The sequence below is a fragment of the Sardina pilchardus genome, chromosome 8 (genome assembly GCF_963854185.1).
Source record: "Sardina pilchardus chromosome 8, fSarPil1.1, whole genome shotgun sequence".
In the NCBI taxonomy this organism is placed as follows: domain Eukaryota; kingdom Metazoa; phylum Chordata; class Actinopteri; order Clupeiformes; family Clupeidae; genus Sardina; species Sardina pilchardus.
The window spans coordinates 23,698,738-23,721,045 of record NC_085001.1 but is presented as its reverse complement, the minus strand read 5'-3'; the positions used below and the strand labels follow the sequence as shown (position 1 = coordinate 23,721,045).

The 22,308-nt window shown below is 40.1% G+C and overlaps 3 protein-coding genes across 3 annotated transcripts; 1 reads left to right on the top strand and 2 right to left on the bottom strand.

The window, feature by feature from the left end:
- Positions 1-3,211: 3,211 nt before the first annotated feature.
- On the bottom strand, positions 3,212-4,362 carry LOC134089016 (C-X-C motif chemokine 11-6-like). Its single transcript, XM_062543270.1, has 4 exons — positions 4,244-4,362; positions 3,816-3,939; positions 3,601-3,690; positions 3,212-3,509 (listed from the first exon to the last, which is right to left on the bottom strand). The coding sequence occupies exons 1-4, from the start codon at positions 4,299-4,301 to the stop codon at positions 3,497-3,499; spliced, it is 285 nt and encodes a 94-aa protein (XP_062399254.1). The 5' UTR covers positions 4,302-4,362; the 3' UTR covers positions 3,212-3,496.
- Positions 4,363-9,578: 5,216 nt separating this feature from the next.
- Positions 9,579-10,799, top strand: LOC134089015 (C-X-C motif chemokine 11-6-like). The gene is made up of 4 exons (XM_062543269.1): positions 9,579-9,700; positions 9,992-10,115; positions 10,239-10,328; positions 10,471-10,799. The coding sequence occupies exons 1-4, from the start codon at positions 9,643-9,645 to the stop codon at positions 10,481-10,483; spliced, it is 285 nt and encodes a 94-aa protein (XP_062399253.1). The 5' UTR covers positions 9,579-9,642; the 3' UTR covers positions 10,484-10,799.
- A 4,798-nt stretch (positions 10,800-15,597) lies between these two features.
- On the bottom strand, positions 15,598-16,626 carry LOC134089014 (C-X-C motif chemokine 11-1-like). Its single transcript, XM_062543268.1, has 4 exons — positions 16,510-16,626; positions 16,139-16,262; positions 15,949-16,038; positions 15,598-15,797 (listed from the first exon to the last, which is right to left on the bottom strand). Exons 1-4 carry the CDS (start codon positions 16,565-16,567, stop codon positions 15,785-15,787), a joined length of 285 nt encoding a protein of 94 aa, XP_062399252.1. The 5' UTR covers positions 16,568-16,626; the 3' UTR covers positions 15,598-15,784.
- Positions 16,627-22,308: the final 5,682 nt, after the last annotated feature.

Sequence of the window (22,308 nt, the reverse complement as noted above, 5' to 3'; positions counted from 1 at the left end):
GTGTTCAATGTTAACATTCAGATTCATCACAGACTGAAACTTTTCTAAAAAGCAGGATTTTATTAGGAGAGGGGGTTGGGGGTATATGTTAGGTGTATCTAGGTTGTGGCCTATACAATTAGCTCTCTATATCAATATAACGCCTTAGCTATGTTAATTTTAGACACCTACCAATATGCAGCATAGTAGATATTTGACTTAAGTCTTCATTATGTGAAGTTTGAGTGTGTAATAGGTCATCTAAAAGCTGTTCTGATTGACTAGGATAATCTCTGTGTTAAAATCGCTTGAAATCGTTTTTTAGGGTTTCCCTATTCACAGGGCTAAAACAGGTAGTACAACCCAAAATGTTCAATGTTAACATTCAGTTTCATATTTTACACATCCAAACCTTTAAAAAAAAAAAACATGGTTTTGTTAGAAAGGGGGTTTGGGGGGTGTATGGTAGGTGTATCTACTTTGTGGCCTATACATGAAATGGGCTCATTATATCAATATAAGGCTTTACCTATGTTAATTTAAGACACCTACCAATAATCAGCATGGTAGATATTTGACCTACGTCTTCATATGTGAAGTTTGAGTGTGTGATAGGTCACTTAAAAGCTGTTCTGATTGACTAGGACCATCTTGATGTGTTAGAATCGCTTATAATCGTTTTTTAGAGTTTCCCTATTCATAGGGCTAAAACAGGTAGTGCAACCCAAAATGTTCAATGTTAACATTCATATTCATATGTTACACATCCAAACCTTTCACAAAAGCATGATTTTGTTAGAAAAGGGGGTAGGCGGTGTATGGTAGTCGTATCTACTTTGTGGCCTATACATGAAATAGGCTCATTATATCAATATAAGGCTTTACCTATGTTAATTTAAGACACCTACCAATAAGCAGCATGGTAGACATTTGACCTAAGTCTTCATATGTGAAGTTTGAGTGTGTAATAGGTCACTTAAAAGCTGTTCTGATTGACTAGGACCATCTTGATGTGTTAGAATCGCTTATAATCGGTTTTTAGGGTTTCCCTATTCATAGGGCTAAAACAGGTAGTGCATCCCAAAATTTTCAATGTTAACATTCAGATTCATATTCTACACACCCAGACCTTTCAAAAAAGTATGGTTTTGTTGGGAGGTGGGGGGGGTGCACGGTAGGCCTATCTAGCTCGCGGCCTAATTGGGCTATAGCTTATTCCTGCCTGCAATTCACTTTGTCCATGTACATATGCTTGCTACAGTATATCCAAGGTATCTTAAAATGCCTGAAGTGACTGAGTTGATAAAGATGCAGCCATGCTGCTTACCAGGGAGGCACTGTGTACTTACAGTACACATGTCAAACCCCTCAAGGCAGGGCATGTGTCCGGCTTATGTGTGTGCACAATTATTTGGTGTGTGTGATAGGCAATATTGCACAGTTCTAGTGAAGAGAAAGTGTTGACCTGGTAAAAAGGAGAGATCTCCTTTACCACAATTCCACTCAGTCTGACACCACAACTTCTCACTGTGTTCACATATCTTTCACTTCCCATTCAGCAGGAATTATTGGTAATTTGATCTGAAACTGCTCCTGAGTTCCTGAGCAGTGTCCTGCAGTTTCACTGACTGTCCAGTAGGCTGCTTCCTGGAAAATGCAACTGCCACACCTAACCCTAATTCTAACTCTAACTCTAACTTGTCGTGACAAAAAGTGAGTGTCAATGACAGAAGCATTATGTAATAAACATTCATGACTTGTTTATAATGTACACATTCATAAAAATGTCATGTCACTCTTATGTATACTTTCAAGTGGTTTAACCAAATAAGCTTCATAATGCATTGTGATATATTAAGCTGAACGGGCTTACACAAAGTCATCATAATGCTTTATGAGTGCAATCATAATTATGTAGCTTATGTCAATAATTATGAGGCTTTATGAACATGTTCATTCTTTATGGATACTGTGTTCATACAAGTAGTCAACAACTATTCCTATGGCACTTCATTTTTGTGTGACATTTTGTGACGTGAAAAGCCAGTATCATGCAAGATGTAAAATGCTGACTACACCACACCAAAGAAAAAAACTCTAATAACACCTTCCAAGTGTAGTTTGTGTTTGTAAGTCCTCGAAAAATTACTTTTCATTTGACTTTTTTTTTTTTTTTTCCCGGTTTCCACTCATTGGTGGCTTTTTTCATAAACGTCTTCAATTGGAGACGTGAAACTGAGATGCTTTCCAGTCAAAATACATACAGTGATGTAGCAGAAGACAGAAGAGAAGGTGTGTATGGACTCAGGAGAAGGGGTAGAGAGCAGCCGGATAATGGAGGATAATGCCGGAGGCATTAGTGTACAGCACTAGTGGAAGCATTTTGTATCGCATATGCATTGAACCAGGAGCTAGAGGATGATGGGGGTGATGTGGTCCCGTCCCACAGCTTTGGCTGATGGCTGTGCTCGCTCATTGCAGAGTTTTGAATATTATTTAGCCTGTTGAATCTCTTTGCTGTCCATTACGTCAGAGTAGCAGGTTGCTCCCAGTAGAGAATTCAAGGAAATTAGGATATTCAAAGAAGGCTATACACTGTTTTTGCAAAAACAACAGCCCTGTTTACATGGACACTTTTAATCTGGGCCTTGCTTTGTACGCTGGTACACAGTCATGTTGAAACAGGGAGGGGCCATCCCCAAACTGTTCCCATAAAGTTTGGAGCATGGAATTGTTCAAAATCTCTTGGTTAATGCTGAAGCACTCAGAGTTCCTTTTATTGGAACTAAGGGGCCTATAGACCAGCTCGGGAATGGCAAGGCCCAAAGACATATGACAGAGTTTGAAGTGGATGGCAAGGTACTGTACATAAAAACATGGATGACAGAGCTTGACTGGCCGGCACAGAGTCCAATCCAATATAAAGTTTTGTTTGTACAAATATATGTCAGATATACTGAAACGTTTGTGTTGTTCTTTCTAACTGTCTCTCTTTTCTCTATACTCTGTATGATGCTCTCTGCTTATCTCTCCTTTGTTTTTGGGTCTTAAGTGGTTTACTGTAGATCATTATTAACAGATATTTGAACATTTAGTTAGTGTGGGGATTAAAAAAAACAAGAAGTTAAAACCTTGAGTATACCAGGAAGTAACCCTGTCAGTATAACAGACACATTCGGAATATTGTATACATTGTACATTGTACAATATTGTAACATTTTATTTCCTTCTTTATATACAACATAATCAATACATATCAGTTTAGCACGGTATGAATTATTTCAGCTTTAAGTATAGATATCTTCAAAAGCGTCACAATTAACAATTAACAAATGTAAATAACCTTTCAAACAGACACAGGAACACATATCCCAAACATAACATGCAAATAAATACAAAAGTACTCTGATATAATATCCATGTTATAGAACAATTAGGAGTCTCCATGTTTTGCTCTTAGAAAGAAAGTGCGTTTTCATATAGCTGCCTCTAGAATCAGAGAGAGATCCAATGGAATTTACTGTGTACTCCTGTAAGAAATGAAAAACAAGATTTCATTATATTGATATGATTGGTTGATTACTCGTGAAGTCAAACTTGTAAATGGGAAAAGTATTTTACCTCTTTTTGATAGCTCTCTTGACAAAATTTATGGCAAGCTTGCTCTCTGGATTCAGGCACTTTTCTCCACCATTCTCCTTGAGAGTGACACTGAAGACACAGACAGAAGTACACATCAGATACAGACCACCATTTAACTCCAAAAACCATACAGTATATATATATATATACGGTCTATGCTATAGCTATAGCACATGACACTCTGACATGCTTACATGATTTCCATGTTGGGGCATGAGGCGGAGGCAGGAAGCACCTCGAGCCTCTCAATGCGGTTTGGGCGGATGGCATTGACCCCTGCATCCAGGCACTTGCATCTTCCCGCAGAATCCCGTTGCCCTGGAAATAAACATGACCACTAAATGTCACAGGATGTTCAGTTGAGACAACCGGTGCTTGTAGCATCACTCTCCCCTGTTACATAGTGATCACTCTTATCACAAATTACAGTGCCCTCCACATATATTAGCACCCTGCTGAAGTGGACTAAAAATAAGTATACAAATCTTTTGCTGACCTATTCTAATCTCACAATGAAAACAATGAAGAAAAGCAAATATATTCTGAGAAAAGGAATATTTGATGCAGAATTGTGGAGGCCGCTGTAGTAGCACCTTGTTGAGCAGATGACTGGAGCCCTTACCTCTCACGTCTACGAAGAGCAGGACGGCCAGAAGTGCGAGGAGAGCTGCTGACTTCATTGTTGAGATGGGTGATGGTCTGTCTGCTTTCTCAGCTGTTGTATCAGAGTGAGGCGGTGAATCTGTCAAACAGGGGCGAGCATGCCTGTATTTATTCTGTCAAATCAGGGGTTTCCCCTTCTCATCGCGTCAACTGGCTCTTCCTTTAGCATGACAGACTTCAACTTTCACATCCTTATTTTTCTTCTGTCTTATTTCTTGATGATTGTCACTCAGTTTGTTGTTATGTGTTGTGTATTTGTGGGTTTCTCAGTTTTCAAGTTCACACGTTTGCCATGAATGAAGAAGGTGAAAGTGCAACAGATTGTTTCAGAAATCAAATGAAAGAGTGGTAATGAAATAGTGTGTGAGGAAAGTATAACTCTACTCTACTCTTGCTTTTGTTCAACCGCAACAAAAGGCTATCAATGTTTTCTTCATTTCAAAGAATCCTGTCAATTAGATTAAAACAATGAATTAATATTACACCAGCCTTTTTTGAGAGTCGATTGCATCCTCTGTATAAATATTGGTATCCTTTGAAGGACGCGTGATTGTGCTAAAGTTACCTGGCCACCAGGTGGGGCTCACAGCACCAATGGCCTTTAGGGCTGTTAATGTTGGTAACATTACAAAAACATGGTAGTGATTTGAGAGGTCATTGTGTTATTTTAATGTTTTTTTTAAATGAAACACGGAAGAGGGAAGCCGAGCAAAACTTTTTCACTATCCACATGCATTATTTACAGTAATCCAAAATTATATGTCATATGTGATTAAAAAACAACTGCATTATTATTATCTTCAACAAAGACTAATTAGTTGGATTTTTTAAATGAAATAGTGAGCTGCAACATATTCCACTGGTTCATCTCTGGAGAATCATTTCAGTTTCCAGGAAGCAGCCTACTGGACAGTCAGTGAAACTGAAACTGTTTGGAGGACACTGCTCAGGAACTCAGGAGCAGTTTCAGATCAGATTAACAATAATTCCTACTGAATGGGAAGTGAAAGAGATGTGAACACAGTGAGAAGTTGTGGTGTCAAACTGAATGGAATTGTGGTAAAGGAGATCTCTCTTTTAACCAGACTTTTCCCTTTCAACACTTTCCCTTCACTAGAACTGTGTGATATTGCCTAAGCACACACCAAAAACTGTGCACACAGACATACTGTAAGCCACACATATGCCCTGCCAGATGAAGGGTTTGTGGGTTCTTACTGTATGTTATATACGTCACTGAGGACATGCTATGGTGTAAGTGCACAGTGGCTCCCTGGTAAACACTAGCCTGGTCATACCAAACTCTCATACATTCATAATGTACAGAGAGTCTGGCCACTTTCCATTGTCAAGCATGAACTTGCTTGAATGTGGTACTCTGTTGAAGTTTAAAATTATTGGATCTGGCCAGAGACACTGAGATCTGCCATAACCAATCGCTAACTTCTGGTCATGCTCGACCTCAGCTACTCCCTCTGTTCGCTGATTGGACCTGCACAATTTTGGCTTGAGAAAACCTGCGACTATACCACAGACACAGACGACGTACTGAAGGGAAAGGAAAATTGAGCGGAAGTAAGTAGGAGAGCGGAGCCAAGCTAATCTCTCTCTAAATTTGTTCTGAAATTCATTTTAATAGTCTTCTCTGCCAAGGTCCACCTATGAGATGTGATTATTATTGAAACCGTTACAAAACAGGGTTTACACATCATCATCATCATCATTATGAGTGCAATCATAATTATGTATGCCTATGTCGATAATTATGAGGCTTTATAATACTTTATGGCCTTTTTAGAATGCTTTATACTGTGTTCATAGAAAGGGTCAGCAACATTCCTGCCATGAATCAGTATTGTTAGTGATGCCGCTCCAGCCTAAGTTTTTGTTTTTGTTTTCCTGGCAACATGCGCCGTTGTTTACCTTGTCAGACTGAGCTAGTGGCAGTTTGTTCCCTGCATGTGCCGAACCAAAGTCTGTGCATTTATTGACCTTTCCCTTTGCCTGCCTTTTTTAAGGCTGACTTTTGTGTTTGAAGATTTATTGCCTGAGTCTTCCTCATTAAAGGAGATAGTTTGTCATTGATCTGAGCCATCTTTGGGTCCTTTGAAACTGGAAACCTCACAAGTATTTAAATCAAAAGATGTTCTCTCAGCAAAATGTTTGTTTTATCTTTCCTAAACTATTCCTATGGCACCTAATTTAGATTCATGTGGCATGATTTTTTTGCTTTATTTTGTAAACTGAAAAGCCAATGTCATGCAAGATTTGAAAAATGCTGATCCCACCATAACAAAGAGAAATTTGCATTTGTAAGTCCTCTAAATGACTTTTCACTGGTTTCCACTCACAAGTAGCTTTTCTCAGAAACGTCTTTGATTGGAGATGTGAAACTGAGATGCTTCACACGCGGCCAGAACACATACAGTGACGTACTGTAACAGAAGACGGAAGAAAAAGAGGAAAGCACAGCACAGACTGAGGATATAAACAAAAATGGGTCTCTAAAAAGATGTGGCATTATGGGAGATTTGCCTTAGACTACGCCACCCCAGGAATTGCAAGATGCCCCAGGGACACCCACACATACTAACGGGTCACACAAGTTTTTTGACTGAATGAGCAGAGACATGGTTTACAAAACTGTAATATAATTCATTGAATAAGAAAAGTCTACTCCGGACTTGCAGTAGGCTTGTTTCCAGGGAACTTGGGGAGGGGGGGGGTTCTCATCGACATCAGCCTCATCAACAGACCCACCAAGCCAGCGTTGCCCAAGTACAGGAAGAACAGACAGACATCACAGGAACGCAAGACAATGTGAAATGAAAACCCAGAAACAGAACAGCCTTGTATGTCTGGCCTGCAGAACTGGAGAACAAAAAATACAATGAACTCCAATAGATCACCAAAAGATGACTGGGTTGTGCAAAACTGAGACCTACCATCTCACATAATGTTGACAACCAGTCAGCGGTAACTACAACAGTTTGTGGCCAGCAGTCCTTTACGGATCTACAGTGCACAGGCGAGTGAATCCAAAAGCATGGCCACTGCTTCTGCTAATTTGTTGCAGTGGCAAACAAATAGAAATAGCCAACCTGGCTTGAGACTCGGGGAAGGAACTGGGGTGGCAGCCAGCTCAGGGCTCAGTGCTCAGGACAGGCCTGCTGCCCACTTATAGAGCACCAGCAGCCGGTCCTGGTCCTAACAATCAGGGCAACGAGGGGGAGGGGCAAGAGGAACGAGTCAATTACCATAGAACATCATGTCAATGAGTTCACCTTGCAACAGAACAGAAGGCTTTTTTATTTGGGTTTCCCAGGAGGACAGTGTTGTTTTTTTAACACAAAGTGTCAAAATGGATAATAGATGGGCATCTGGGAAGTGTAAACAGCAAGAAGGTGTGTGTGGACTCAGGAGAAGGGGTAGAGAGCGGCCGAATAATGGAGGCATTAGTGTATTGGAAGCATTTTGTATTTCATATGCATTGAACCAGGAGCTGGAGGATGGGGGTGATGTGGTCCCATAGCTTTGTATGGTTGATGGCTGTACATGCTCACTGCAGAGTTTTAGATGTTATTTAGCCTGTTGAGTCTCTTTGCTGTCCTCTATTATATCAGCTGAGCAGGTTGGTCCCAGTAGAAACCCAGAGGGCTTCAGAGTATATACTTTTTTTCCCCAAAACAATAGCCCGATTACCTGGACACTTTTAATGATTACAAATGCAGTAATGGTACAATCGGAATACAAATTTACAAATACAAAGAAGTTATACTGGAGCTTTTCAGGTGTTGTCTGCAAATCACTCAGCCCAAGTAGCAGTACTTCACCTGAATGTGAACATAGTATTCCCCAGATGCTCCAAGGTATCTGAAAATCCCTGAGGTGACTGAGTTGATAAAGATGCCACTGTGCACTTACACCATGTCATGTCCTCAGTGACTTAACATAAGAACCCACAGGCCTCATAGAGGCAGGGCATGTGTGCGGCTTATGAGTGTGCAGTTCTTTTGGTGTGTGATTGAGCAATATTACACAGTTCTAGTGAAAGGAAAATTTTGACCTGGTTAAAAGGAGAGATCTTCTTTTTCACAATTCCATTCAATCTGACACCACAACTTCTCTCTCTGTTCAAATCTCTTTCACTTCCCATGATGCTGGAATTATATGGTAGATCTGAAACTGTTCCTGAGTTCCTGAGCAGTGTACTTCATACTGTTTCAGTTTCACTGACTGTCCAGTAAGCTGCTTCCTGGAAACGGCAATGATTATCCATATAGTCATATGTTGCAGCTCATTTAATGAACAAACAAAACAAACTGATCATTCTTTCAGATAATTAGGTTAATGTAGTTGTTTTTACACAACACAATGATATTATATCGTTGTGGATCATTGTGGATAAGGTGTTAGGATAGTGAAAAAGTGTTGGTTTGCTTTCCTCTTCTGTGTTTCATATAATCACATTCATGTTTCAGGTCAATCATTTCATTAACCAATTACAGTAATTAATCTTAGCTTAAAAAAATTATAATGTAGTTGTTTAATCACATATGATATTACATCATTTTGGATTATTGTAAATAATGCATAGGATAGAGGGGAAAAAAACAAAGTTTACAGATTACTATGCTGATAAGATTAGCCTAGCCTACTGTACAAATTGAGTGTGGATTTATCTTTCCAAACTACAGTGAATGATGCCATCCCAGTTCTAAAATAATCTGACCTCTCAAATCACTTAACCATGCATTATGTAAGGGATAATCAATGATGCACCGTGCGTATATATCCCGTATACTGTATATATACGTATGTATACTTTGCTTTTTAAGGTAGGCTGCATTACAAAAAAGCTGGTGTAACATTAATTCATTGTATTAATAAGAATGTTACTATATTGTTGTTACTAATTGAAAGGATTCTTTGAAATTAACAAAACTGACCATAAATGGTCAAATGATCTCAAAAGAATTGAGTAAAGTTTTATTTTCCCTCAGATACTGTATGCACTCATTTATTTCATTACCCCTCTTCATTTGATTTCTGAAACAAAACCTGTTGCATTTCCACCTTCTTCATTCATGGCAAATGTGCAAACGCGAAGACTCTCAAAACCCACATGCACACAACACACATATAACAACAAACTGAGTGGAAGTGATCAAGAAAAAAGGATGTGAAAGCTGAAGTTTGTCATCCTGAAGGAGGAGACATGTGACGCAATGTGAAGGGGAAACCCCTGTTGGACAGATTAAAAACAGGCACGCTTGCCACTGTTTGACAGATTCACTGCCTCACTACAACAGCAATACAACAGCTGAGAAAGCAGACAGACCATCACCCATCTCAACAATGAAGTCAGCAGCTCTCCTCGCACTTCTGGCCGTCCTGCTCTTCGTAGACGTGAGAGGTAAGGGCTCCAGTCATCTGCTCAACAAGGTGCTACAGCGGCCTTCTCAACTATGCACCAAATATTCCTTTTCTCAGAATATATTTGCATTTTTCAAATATATATGAAAAATGCATATTTTCATTTTTTCATTGTGAGACTAGAATCAGCAAAAGACTTTACCAGGGGTGCCAATATATGGGGATGGGTCTATAATTTGCGATAATCGTGATCACTGTGTAAGAGGAGAGTGATGCTACAGCTGTCTTAACTGAACATCCTGTGACATTTAATGGTCATGTTTATCTCCAGGGCAACGGGATTCTGTGGGAAGATGCAAGTGCCTGGGTGCAGGAGTGAATGCTATCCGCCCAAAAAGTATTGAGAGGCTTGAGGTGTTACCCCCGTCCGCCTCATGTCCCAATATGGAAATCATGTAAGCATCACAGTCATGTGTCATGTGCTATATCTATAGCATAGCCTATATATCATATCATATATATGCCTTTTGGAGTTAAGTGGTGGTCTGTATCTGATGTGTATCTATCTGTGTCTTCAGTGTCACTCTCAAGGAGAATGGTGGACAAAAGTGCCTGAATCCAGAGAGCAAGTTTGCCAAAAATTTCGTCAAGAGAGCTATCAAAAAGAGGTAAAAAAATACTTTTCCCCTTTTTAACAAGTTTAACTTGAAGAGTACAATCAAGCACATTTAAAAGAAAAATGAATGAACATTGAAAATGCATATATGATATCAATATAATAAAAAAAAACTTTTTTTGCATTTCTTACAGGAGCACACAGTAAATTCTACTGGATCTCTGATTCTAGAAGCAGCTAATAATGAAAAAAGCACTTTATTTCTCTACACAAGAGTACACCTTAGAGACGCCTAATCTTTTTATAACATGGATGTTATCTCAGAGTACTTTTATATTTATTTACTTGTTAAATTCGGGATGTCTGTTCCTGTCTGGTGTCTGTTTGGTGAAATGTTGTTTCAATTTGTTAAATGTTTTTTTTTGAAGATATCTATACTGAAAGGTGAAATAATGTATACCATGCTGAACTTTTACATCTGTATTTGTATTATGTTGGAAAAAATTAAGAAAATAAAACTTAAAAAAAATAAGAAATATTCATGGTGTGTCTGTTAAATAGTGGCAGTCTTACCTGCAGGTATTCTCAAGGTTTTAGTTTTAGGTGACTTGGTTATTTAATCACCACCACACTGACTAGATCTAAAAATATCTGCTAATAATGATCTTCAGTAAACCATTGAAGACCCAAAAACTATGCAGAGGATATAGCTGCAAGCGGCAATGGCGGGGCTGAGCACCCGCAGTCCACGACCCCATGACATTTCAGAATACAACAATGCACAATGTAGTGCATGCGTAAATTAAATCATCCACTGTGTGTGCTATTTGTTTTTGCTAATTGTATGCATTGGAAACACTTATCTCCTGTCTGCTGTGATGTTTTAAACCAATGCTATTCAGTGGGTGGCACTACACCACAAGTACAGTATGATGTGCTCCACGTAATCAATTCATGGCATACATTTTGTGATATGCTGTGCAACAACTGACAAGTTATCCTAAAAACTCCTTCAGCCTACCCACTGAGGGAGGGAGGGGCGGGCAGTGGGGAAAGATCGTTTTGTGCAGACCTGGTGGTAGACACCCATTCACAGACGAGCATTGCATTTTTTCCCAGGGGGGGCACAAATTGACTAGATTAGACTAAATTTAGATTAGATTCAACTTGTATGTGTCAATTTGATCATTGTTGCATAAACTTAAATTGATCATGGAAGTTTAAAATAGGCCATTTATAGACACTGGGTGGTTCACAACAACTGAATATCAGTAGCTTATTATTGTAAAATAGTGCGGCTCCTTCAAGGGAGCCTCGTATGCAATGGAGAGAAAAAGTGAGAGAAGTTAAAAACTGAGATGCGTATGAAGAAAGTAGACGTGTGGAGCGGTAACATGAAGCTCCCCTGTTCTCCGACTGGGTCAGAAGAACAAACAGTAAAGGTCAATGCTATCAAACAAATCCAAACTACTATTAACTATATGAGACATAACCTACATGTGATGATAAGTCTTATATTTCTCATCGGATGACTGGGGTTATTGCAGAGTAGGGTATAGGCTTACAGTATATTAAACTAGATGTACCGCAAAGCGATACACAATATGACCGCCGCTCAGTCCTGCACATTCTCTCCGCAAATATCAATCACGCTTGTGTTTCCATCGCCTACTCCATCCCTACTGCAACTTTTATGTATGTAAATGAGTGTGTGCATGTGTGCGCTTGCTTTTGTGTATGAGTGCTTCTCTGTCTAGTGTGAGTGTGTGTCTGCTTGTGTGTGTGTTTAATGTGTCTCTGAGTATATGTTCACTGTGTTCTCTGCCGTCACTGTCACTCCAATATCAGATAACACACACACACACACACACTCACATGCACGCGTGTGCACACACACACACACACACACACACAAACACACATACACAGGCACACACTCACACACACACACACACACACACACACACACACACACACACACACACACACACACACACACACACACAAACACACACACACAGGCACACCCAGAGAGAGAGAGAGAGAAAGAGAGAACACACACAGAATACACACAGATAACACAGACACAGAGAGAGAGAGAGAGAGAGAAAGAAAGAGAACACACACAGAACATGCACATACACACATATACACACATGCAAACACACAGATGGGCACACAGAAACGCACCCACACACTATAGTACATCACACACACACTCACTTCTCAGCTCCGGTGGTCTCACAAAATGTACTCAAAGATGTGTGTGTGCATGTGTGTGTGTGTGTGTGTAGGTGTGTGTGTGTGTGTGTGTAAGGGTGTATGTGTGCATGCGTGTGGGCGTGTTTGTGCATGTGTTTGTATAATGTTTTATGTACATGTGTGTATGTAGTGGTGTGTAGGTGTGTGTAGGTATGTGTGTGTGTGTGTGTGTGTATTTATGTGTGTGTGTGTGTGTGTGTGTGTGTGTGTGTTCCTGCATGTTTGTTGCACCCAGAGCAACCATTCTCTTTTAAAACATATTTGGAAACTAGTTGATTAAAGGTTTCTAATGGTGTCACTTATATGTTTCTAGGACAAAAACTAGCAGAGATTGAGATGTTTGGAACAGTTTTTGAAATCCCCAGGGGGGGATTTAGACTCCAGATAATACCACCATCTACTGGCCGATGGGTATACAGTCCTGAATGTACATATAAATCCATTTATTTTATAGCCCCCCATGGATGAAATTCCACAAAACTTGGCTTACTCCCAGAGGGTGTCAGGTTAATCATACACATGAAATTTGGTGCAGTTCATAACATCTCATCTGAAGATATGGGCAATTAAAGCAATATTACATTGCATTTTCAATTTTTACGATGGGGGGGCAAATCACAAATGACTGGTTATAAGCTAAGTTGATGCAAGCTCTAGAGAACAACATACCATAAACATTTTGTCATCCTCGGTGCCACGGTTCAGGTAGTTATGTAGGAAAAACTGTCATTTTTGGGCTTCGGGCGGGGGCAGCGCGGGGGTGGAGTGACCCCCGGGGACGAAACGAAATTTTTCCATAGAACTCTACTGGGGCTACATGCCCACCAAGTTTCATGCGCTCCGGTGTTACGGTGTCCCGGGAATCGTTGACGAAAAATGACGGGAAAAAAGAAAAAAAAAAAAAAAAAACTTTGACAACAACTATATGACCGCTTCGCTAGCTACGCTAGCGGCGGTCATAATAAGTGTTCAAAATCAGTCCATGATTGGGGAAGTGGAGTTTGTTGATGCAGCAAAACTCGTCCAGAGATGACTTCTAGGACGGCCCCGGCCCCCCAGATTCCCCCCATGACGCCGGGACTGTCATTTGTGTTTGTTTGTCCTCTAAATTCCTTTTCACTTGTGCGCCCTGGTTTCCACCCATGGGTAGCTTCTCACAGAAACATTCTCAATTGGAGATGTGAAACTGAGATGCTTCGCTCTCGGCCAAAACGCATACAATGACGTAGCAGAGCTGAAAAGAGCATAGTCGGCACCATAAATCTCACAGTGTTTGTTTTTCTCGCATATGTTTCTTTTAGTCTGCTTAGTTTGGTGAATGTACCAAATTAAAGCTTCTATAAATAGTAAGCTGAAGATATACAATAACAGATCTACTAAATATTCATGAGTATTATATTCCTCTTTTATACTTTTATACTCTTCTCAAGCATATACGCGCCTATTCCATCATTTATCTCAATCATTCATCGTTCAGGTCAATGGGAGTCTAAGGGCCGGTGTTGGTGCCAGGGTAAAGGAGTGAGATATGTTCCCCAACAAAAGATCCAGACGTTGGCCATATACAGTACACACCTGACCACTCATGTTAGAGATCATGTAAATAGTGAAACGGTTCTAATATCAGGTAATCGGTCAGCCACAGTGGCCACATGGTTGATGAGAAATTACCTGTGTTTGTGTTTGCTTCTGCAGTGTCACTTTGAAGGGTAATGGTGGGAAAATGTAGCCTAGGGAAATGTGCATTGATCCACAGATTTTCTTTCATTTAATTTCCTTCTCATTTAAATCTGTATCACTGTATCGCATGCTACAGTATATAGCCTACATATGTAAAATAAATAAAATGCTTTGTCTTATATATATAATAGCCTAATACCTTTGCTATTACTAGGCCTACTGCTACCACCACTAGGCCTACTAATAATATGATGATAATAGAAGAAGAAAAAGAAGATGATGAGGAAGAAGAATCATCACAATAATGATTCCATTTCTAAGCTCCTTTCAAGACACCCAAAAACACAGTATAATCAAAACATAAAAGACATACAAAACATCATTAGACAATATTCACTATTATGTGTCCCATTTACCTGGTAACCTGCATAACTTTGTGTGTGTGACAGCAACAGTGAGAGAGAGAGAAAGAGAGAAGAGGAGTAAGCCTAACAAGCATATTTGGAGGTACCATGGATACATTATCTATACATTTGCATTCATTTGCAAGAGAATTCATAGGAATATGTGACAACACAAAAGACATACAAAAGACAGAATGCCAGAAACCAAGAGGGCCTCAAGCACGGAAAATTGTGATCGTAAAAGTACTTCTTCTATAAAAACAGACACCCTAGAACACCTGTTAAACGTCTGGCTGCAGCATTTTGGACTAATTGAAGTTTTGAAATGTTCGTCTGGGTCTGACCAGTATAAGGAATTGCAGTAGTCGAGGCGGGATGTGATAAAAGCATGGATAACAGTTCAAGATCATTGTGAGATAAAAAATAAAAAAAGGTTTAAGCTTAGCTATAGTTCTTAAATGATAAAAGCTGCCCTTCACCACACTGCTCACTTGTTTATTAAAATTCAGTGAACTGTCGACGGGGACACCAAGATTTTTAACCACCGTGTGAAGATTTGCAGACAGGGGACCTAGTGCACTGATCGAGCTGTTGACGATGGTGGGGGAGCCAAATAAGATTATTTCAGTTGTACTGTCATAGAGTTGGAGAAAATTGCTAGCCATCCAGGATTTGATATCATCTATAGGCAGTTTAGCAAGTGACTGATTGAGCAAGTACTACCTGAGACGTTGGAGTTGTTCTCTCTCAATGTCTGTCTTTTCTCTATACTCTGTATGGTGCACTCTGCCAGTCTCTCCTTGGTTTTAGGTTGTATATCTTTTGTTTTTCTGAATATCATCTCCGCAGATATTTGAACATTTAGTTAGTATAGATATTGAATAACCAAGTCACTTCTGATAAGCTAAAGCCTTGAGTATACCAGGAGGTAACCCTGTCAGTATAACAGACACATTATGAATATTTTTTGTAACATTTTATTTCCTTCTTTAAACAACAGAATAGTAATCACAGCATGGTATATACATTATCACAACTTTCAGTATAAATATCTTCATAGACATTGCATTTCAACAAATTTAAACAAAACATTTCACAAAACATTTACAATATTAGCTGCCTCTAGAATCAGTGCGAGATCAGTGGACTTATCCAGTGGAATTTACAGTGCACTCCTGAAAGACATAAAAATAAGTTTTCCTTATAAACATATTATGATAAAAAAGAAATATTATGCATTTTAAATGTCATGTCCATTCATATTTCTTTTGAATTTGGTTGATTGTACTCTTCAAGTCAAACTTGTAATGAAGAAAAGTATTTTACCTCTTTTTGATGGCTCTCTTGACGAAATTTTTGGCAAACTTGCTCTCTGGATTCAGGCACTTCTGTCCTCCGTTCTCCTTCAGAGTGACACTGAGGACACAGATAGATGTAAACATTGAATACAGACCACCACTTAACTCCATACAGCATCGATATAGCGTTATAGCACATGACATTGTGACATGCTTACATGATTTCCATATTGGGGCATGAGGCAGAAGCAGGAAGAACCTCAAGCCTCTCGATGCGGTTTGGGCGAATAGCATTTATCCCTGCACCCAAGCACTTGCATCTTCCAGCAGAATCCCGTTGCCCTGGAGATAAACATGACCACTAAATGTTAGCACTCTCTCCTGTTACAGAGTGATCACTATTTACAGTAAATGGTTACACAAATCATATGGTTATATTGACATTTGTTTTTTTCTAAATCACAATGGCAACAATGAGGAACAATCTAACCTTGAAGAAAAGCAAATATATTCTGAGAAAAGGAATATTTGATGTATAATTGTGAAGGCCGCTGTAGCACCTTGTTGAGCAGATGACTGGAGCCCTTACCTCTCACATCTACGAAGAGCAGGATGGCCAGAAGTGCCAGGAGAGCTGCTGACTTCATTGTTGAGATGTGTGATGGTCTGTCTGCTTTCTCAGCTGTTGTATCAGAGTGAGGCGGTGAATCTGTCAAACAGTGGCAAGCGTGCCTGTATTTATTCTGTCAAGTCAGGGATTTCCCCTTAACATTGTATCACATATGTCTCCTCCTTCAGGATCATACTTCAACTTTCACATCCTTTTTTTTTTTTTTTTTGGTCTTATTTCTTTCTTGTGTGTGTGGGTGTGTGTGTGTGTGTGTCTGTGTGCGTGTGTGTGTGTGTGTGCGTGCGTGCGTGCGTGTTTGTGTGTGTGTGTGTGTAGCGCCCCCTAGCTGTCTGGCTGTTAATTGGAGTGCGCTCCCCGAATTCGTACTTACAATCTCTTAATAAGGTTTAATCAATGCTGTATTGTAAATAGGTAATTAACACTATTTTAAATGTCATAAACCAATAATAAAGCTTTTACTCTTTATTACACTACTTAAGCATGTACTATTATCTAAATGTAGGCTTATATTCAAATAAGACTAATCAAGTCAAACCAGTGTGAATGTACTCAAACTCTTAAAGTATTAACCTTCTCAATAAGATATGCAATAAACCCTTTTTAAAGTCATTAAACTGTTATACTAGTCATTACCATCATGAAATATTCAAAAGGCAAACAAAAATACATTTAACTATTTACTTTTCAGAAATAGCATGCACACATTCAAATATTGTACTGTTCACTCAAATGACATTTGCTTGTAGCGCGGTAAACAATGCACAAACACAGTAGGCTACAATGCAAATATAACCCCAAAAAAACCTATAGCCGGCAAAATCTAACTAAATAGATATGAATGGGTACCCAACCAGTTTTAGGAAGTTCGCGGTGCAGGCCTGTTTCGGTGCTTGGGTTCGTGGAAGCCAACAAACAAAATGGCTGTTTCGCGCGTGGCGCAACAAAAAAACACAACTCACGCAGGGCAAGATGTCCGCTCCCCTTCATCACGCAGCGTAGGGCTGGTGATATAGCTGGTGCGTCGTCTTTCCCGACGGAGGCTGTAGCTTATGTGGTAGGCGAGGGCGTCCTCGAAAGCCACAAACACGAGGGCCGAGCAGGTCTCTCGTTAGCAGTCTTTCTTGGTCATTGGAGCTACTCGGGCTGACTAGCTCTCTATCCACTCGCGTGAATGCCGGTTTGGAATTCACAAATCCTTCCACATTAAACACGACACAAACTCCGGTATAATAACGTCAAAGCACATTAACATACACATACAAGACGCACGGGTTGTTTGTCTACTTGCATATGCTAATTTCACTTTAAACGTCGTACTTTACTCATGTTTCCTACTCGCAGCTTAACTGCGCAGCTTCTCACACTCATGTCTTCTCCTCTCCTCATCTTCTCCTCCACTCACCCACTTCCTACTCCAACCTGACCTCTCACCCCGGATGCTGATTGGATTCATATCAAAAGGTAAGTAAATTAAACTAACTTATTTATTTATTCTTACAGGTAACCTTGTTCTCTTATTTATCACATTTTTAACCTTTTAACTTGACAATAATAACATTATGAATTAGTATTCATTTGAACATTTACATTATGATCATTATGAATTCACATTCCATGTAAATAAACAAACATGAAAATAAAACTTATAACCAAATTTCCATAGGGTTACATGTGTGTGTGTGTGTGTGTGTGTGGGTGTGTGTGTGTGTGTGTGTGTGTGTGTGTGTGTGTGTGTGTGATTGTGTGGGATGTTGGATTGTGTGGGATGGCATCAGTTGTGTTTCCATCCAAATCATGCGAATTAGTGATGTGCATCCGTGGTAATATGTATAAATAAAATGCAAATTAGTCATCATTTCCAACACCTGTTGACAGGGATGTGAGAGGTATTTTCTGAGAAGGGGTAGGAATTATGTCAGAGGGGTCTGGAGCTTTCTCTTATAAAAAATATTGACATTTGGACTGTTAAACACAGTTTTTGGAGGGACAGAAATACTAACAGAGAAAGCAGTGCCCATCTTCTATATGACTCGCGTGACATGAACATTTCCTGCCTGCAATAATAGGCTATCACTTCACTGGTTAACACTACCCCGTGTTATTACGGACAGCAAGGATCCGCTTTGTTTGTTGTTATAACATTGTTTGCTGCTTCTACACACGCCATCTCCAGTGGTTCAGTTTTATTTACGCAGACGCGCACATACATTGAACGAGTGCTGACACCACTACCCCCTAATTGCATGCCTCTTTATTTGATAACACTAAATTAAGAAATATTTTCTAGCCTGGAGAATGTTTAGTTGCTTTTTATCTGATGTTTACATCTATCTATGTTTACATCTATCTGTGTCCTCAGTGTCACTCTAAAGCAGAGCGGAGGACAGAAGTGCCTGAATCCAGAGAGCAAATATTTGCCAAAAAATTGGTCAAGAGAGCCATCAAAAATAATCCGTTTGACCGTAAAGGTTGCCATAGTCGTGGACACCTCAACAGGCTGGAGGCTTAGTTGGTTGGTTATCATCGGGATGCAGAGCTAGAGTTCAGTAGGGTGAAAGCGGCATGAAGGAAACTTCCTCTGAACCTGCTGTTTCAGGTGTAGAGAGACCTGCAACATCTCCGGAGGGGAGTAGGGGTGAACAGTGTGTGGCTGGTGTGGGAACAGTCTTTGATGATGCTGCTCACCTTACGCAAGTATCGCTTGGCCTGGATGGCCTAGGGGCAGCCGTGGCCTACTGGTTAGGGCTTAGCTCGGGGTTAGTGTGTGATTCACTTCACTGTGTGTTGTGTGTGTTCACTAATTTGGTTAAATTGGGTTTAATGCAGAATGAATTTCCCTCACGGGATCAAAAAAGGATACATACTTATACTCAATGGGGAGGCCATCTAGGCCAAGTGCGTGAGGGAGTGAGGAATGTGTTGGGCAGTTTTCACCACAGTGCTTTCTAGTCGGAGGCCAAGCAGTTGGCATACATACTGTGACACAGATGGTGAGGATGCTCTCAATGTGGTGACTAGAAGTCTAGTAGTGTGTGAGGTGGGGTGGGGTGCAGGTGAACCCTCCAAGCCCATAGGCTAGTAAAATTAGTGCAAATTATCATAATGTATCTATCTATATGAATATATGAAAAGCTTGCAATAACACCTCCCTGGGTGCCATACCAGTTACAATTATCAGAATGAAGTGCCATGAAAGTTTTGCATGACTTTTAAAGTGCCAAATGGGCAACTGGGGAATTAAATGTGGGATATGAAACTGTATTCCCGAGAAGCTTCTATCACACTGTTTCACTTTCATCAGTAAAAAGAAATCTCTTCTGGTTCTGGGCCCCGGTTTCCTGAAAGCATTGCAAGCCTATAAGTACAACGTAAGTCGTAAAGTTCCTCTTATGAGCGTCTTAAGACTTGCAGACTGTTTCCCGAAACCATAGTTGAGGAACGTCACAAAAAACAGTGACCCCGAGTAGACCTACTCGGTGGCTAAGAGCAACTGAACAGGTCATTCTAACTGAGGTGACCAGTAGGACATGTAGGGAAATTACAACCAAGAATATAATAATTCAATTTACGTTCCCATTCTTTATTATATTTACTTGCAATGAATCAGGATTTTAGCGTGCAAAATAGCATATAGGCTAATTAATGCTCATAACAATGTGATTTAAACCAGGGCCAGCGGAAGGCTATCCTGTGCCCTGGGCGACATATGACACCCCCTTGTTCACTATGTCAGGGCTGTACAGTGCGAGCAGGTCGTCGCAAATGCGACTAAAAATACATTAGTGCGAGTAGAAAAAATGATATGGGCGCACACGTGCGAGTACTGATTTCAACCCTTTCATTCGCATTTTGCTCCTAAAATGAATCCACACCAAGTGGATCAAAGTATAGTACAATTTTCGCGCATCTGTATACAAGAGAGTTGACAACTCTTACGCACCTGGCTTGACACTCATGCTTTCAGCATCAACCTCACGCTCTCACACACATGCAAGAACTGTCACTCTAAATCCATTCTTCTTTTTCTTCAATCTGTTCGTTATCAGTTGGTGACTGTGTAGCTATTACTGGTGAAGCAGTAAACCATGATAATGACTATGTGCTGATAAGCGAAAGCAGGAGATGTGAAAGTAGCTTTCTTCCTGTTGCTGAGGGTCAGAAGAGAAAGAGCAGGGGGAAATCACCCCGTGGTGTAAATAAGCCAGAGTTTGTGGCTCTACATGGTTTCTGAGGTGATATTTAGTCTCCAAAAGCAAAAATCATTGCCCTGATGAAGGCCAATATGGCCGCAACGCGTAGGCCCGTGTGCTTTTAAAACTACTTGCCATGAACCATTAAAGGCTTTTTATTATTTAAAAAAATCTCGGAGTGCCTCTGCTAACCCTTTTTTCTTTTGGATTTTCACCTCACCCGTAGCAGAAGAGCACCTGGGTACTAATTTATAGATTCCTGAGCGCCCTAAGCCCTTTTGTATTTTCTCAGTCCTTTTGTGATATTTAGTCTTTCAGACGTTATGATTATATCATTATTAAAGAGTCTGTGGTTTAGAGGTTTAGAGTCACATAATAACTATCTCAAGTGCAAAGACACGACACTTAAGATATAAATTGCCCAGCTGCTGCCTTTGTCGTGACTTGGCCCCCATTCTCATACATCCTATATGGTTACAAAGTGTGTCGTTTGGTAAGCTGTAGCTTTACATCTGAGTAAACTCCCTTCTCTGATGAGTGAAAGCAGGAGATGTGAAAGTCTGTTATATGCAAGGCCAGAAGAGAAACCAGGGGGAAAACACCCTGTGTTATAAACATGACAGGCGCCAGAGCTCCTGAGTTTTTCCCACAACATTGGGCACATATTGTTTAGGTCAAATTAGGTAGGTCTTCATTATGCTATTCATTATGATCATGGCTGCAGTTTAGAGGAAGTCACGTGTTAACTAGCCTACACCTCACACCTCCAACTGCAGAGTCACACCACTTGAGAGAAAAGCCACTGTGTAGTTGCCTTGTAGCCTCAGTTTTCAGCATACTGCATCTAGATGCCAGTCACTGAAAGACATCAAAATAAGCTTAGGATATTAAGATGTGAGTGCCACGCTTGAGATGGCGTCTAATTGTCTGGCTTTGATAAATGGTGCAAAACAACACTTATCTGGGATTAAAGACAGACTTTAATTCTATTGTGATGAAGGGGGAGAGAATCACTCCACCTGGCTGAGAATCCAGGTGTGCAGGGCCCCCCGAGAGAGCTTTAGACTCCCCTGGAATGTTTGTGGTATGTGTGTTACAGTTTTTTTTTACAACAGTTTAATCACATTTTCAAATCTTCCGCAAAATGACACACAACATTCAAAATATCAGAAACACATCTCTAAAGCAAACATGTGCCTCACAAACACTTTTATCATAATATGACATTTGGATACATCATGTACACACTATTGCTCAAAACCTAAAGCTCCTCTGTCTTTCAGGCTTAAAAAAAAAGTAGAAATGTAAGCAATATTGAAACCAAAAGTAGTGATACAGTATTTCCAGAAAAAAAGGAAGGAAAAGACAATGGCCACCAGATTACTTTGCTTTTTCCAAAGAAATTGTATTGCTGTGTGTGTGTGTGTGTGTGTGTGTGTGTGTGTGTCTGTCTGTCTGTCTGTCTGTCTGTCTGTCTGTCTGTCTGTGTGTGTGTGTGTGTGTGTGTGTGTGTGTGTGTGTGTGTGTGTGTTGGGAGCTAATTGTAACATGGGGACAAAAGACAAGT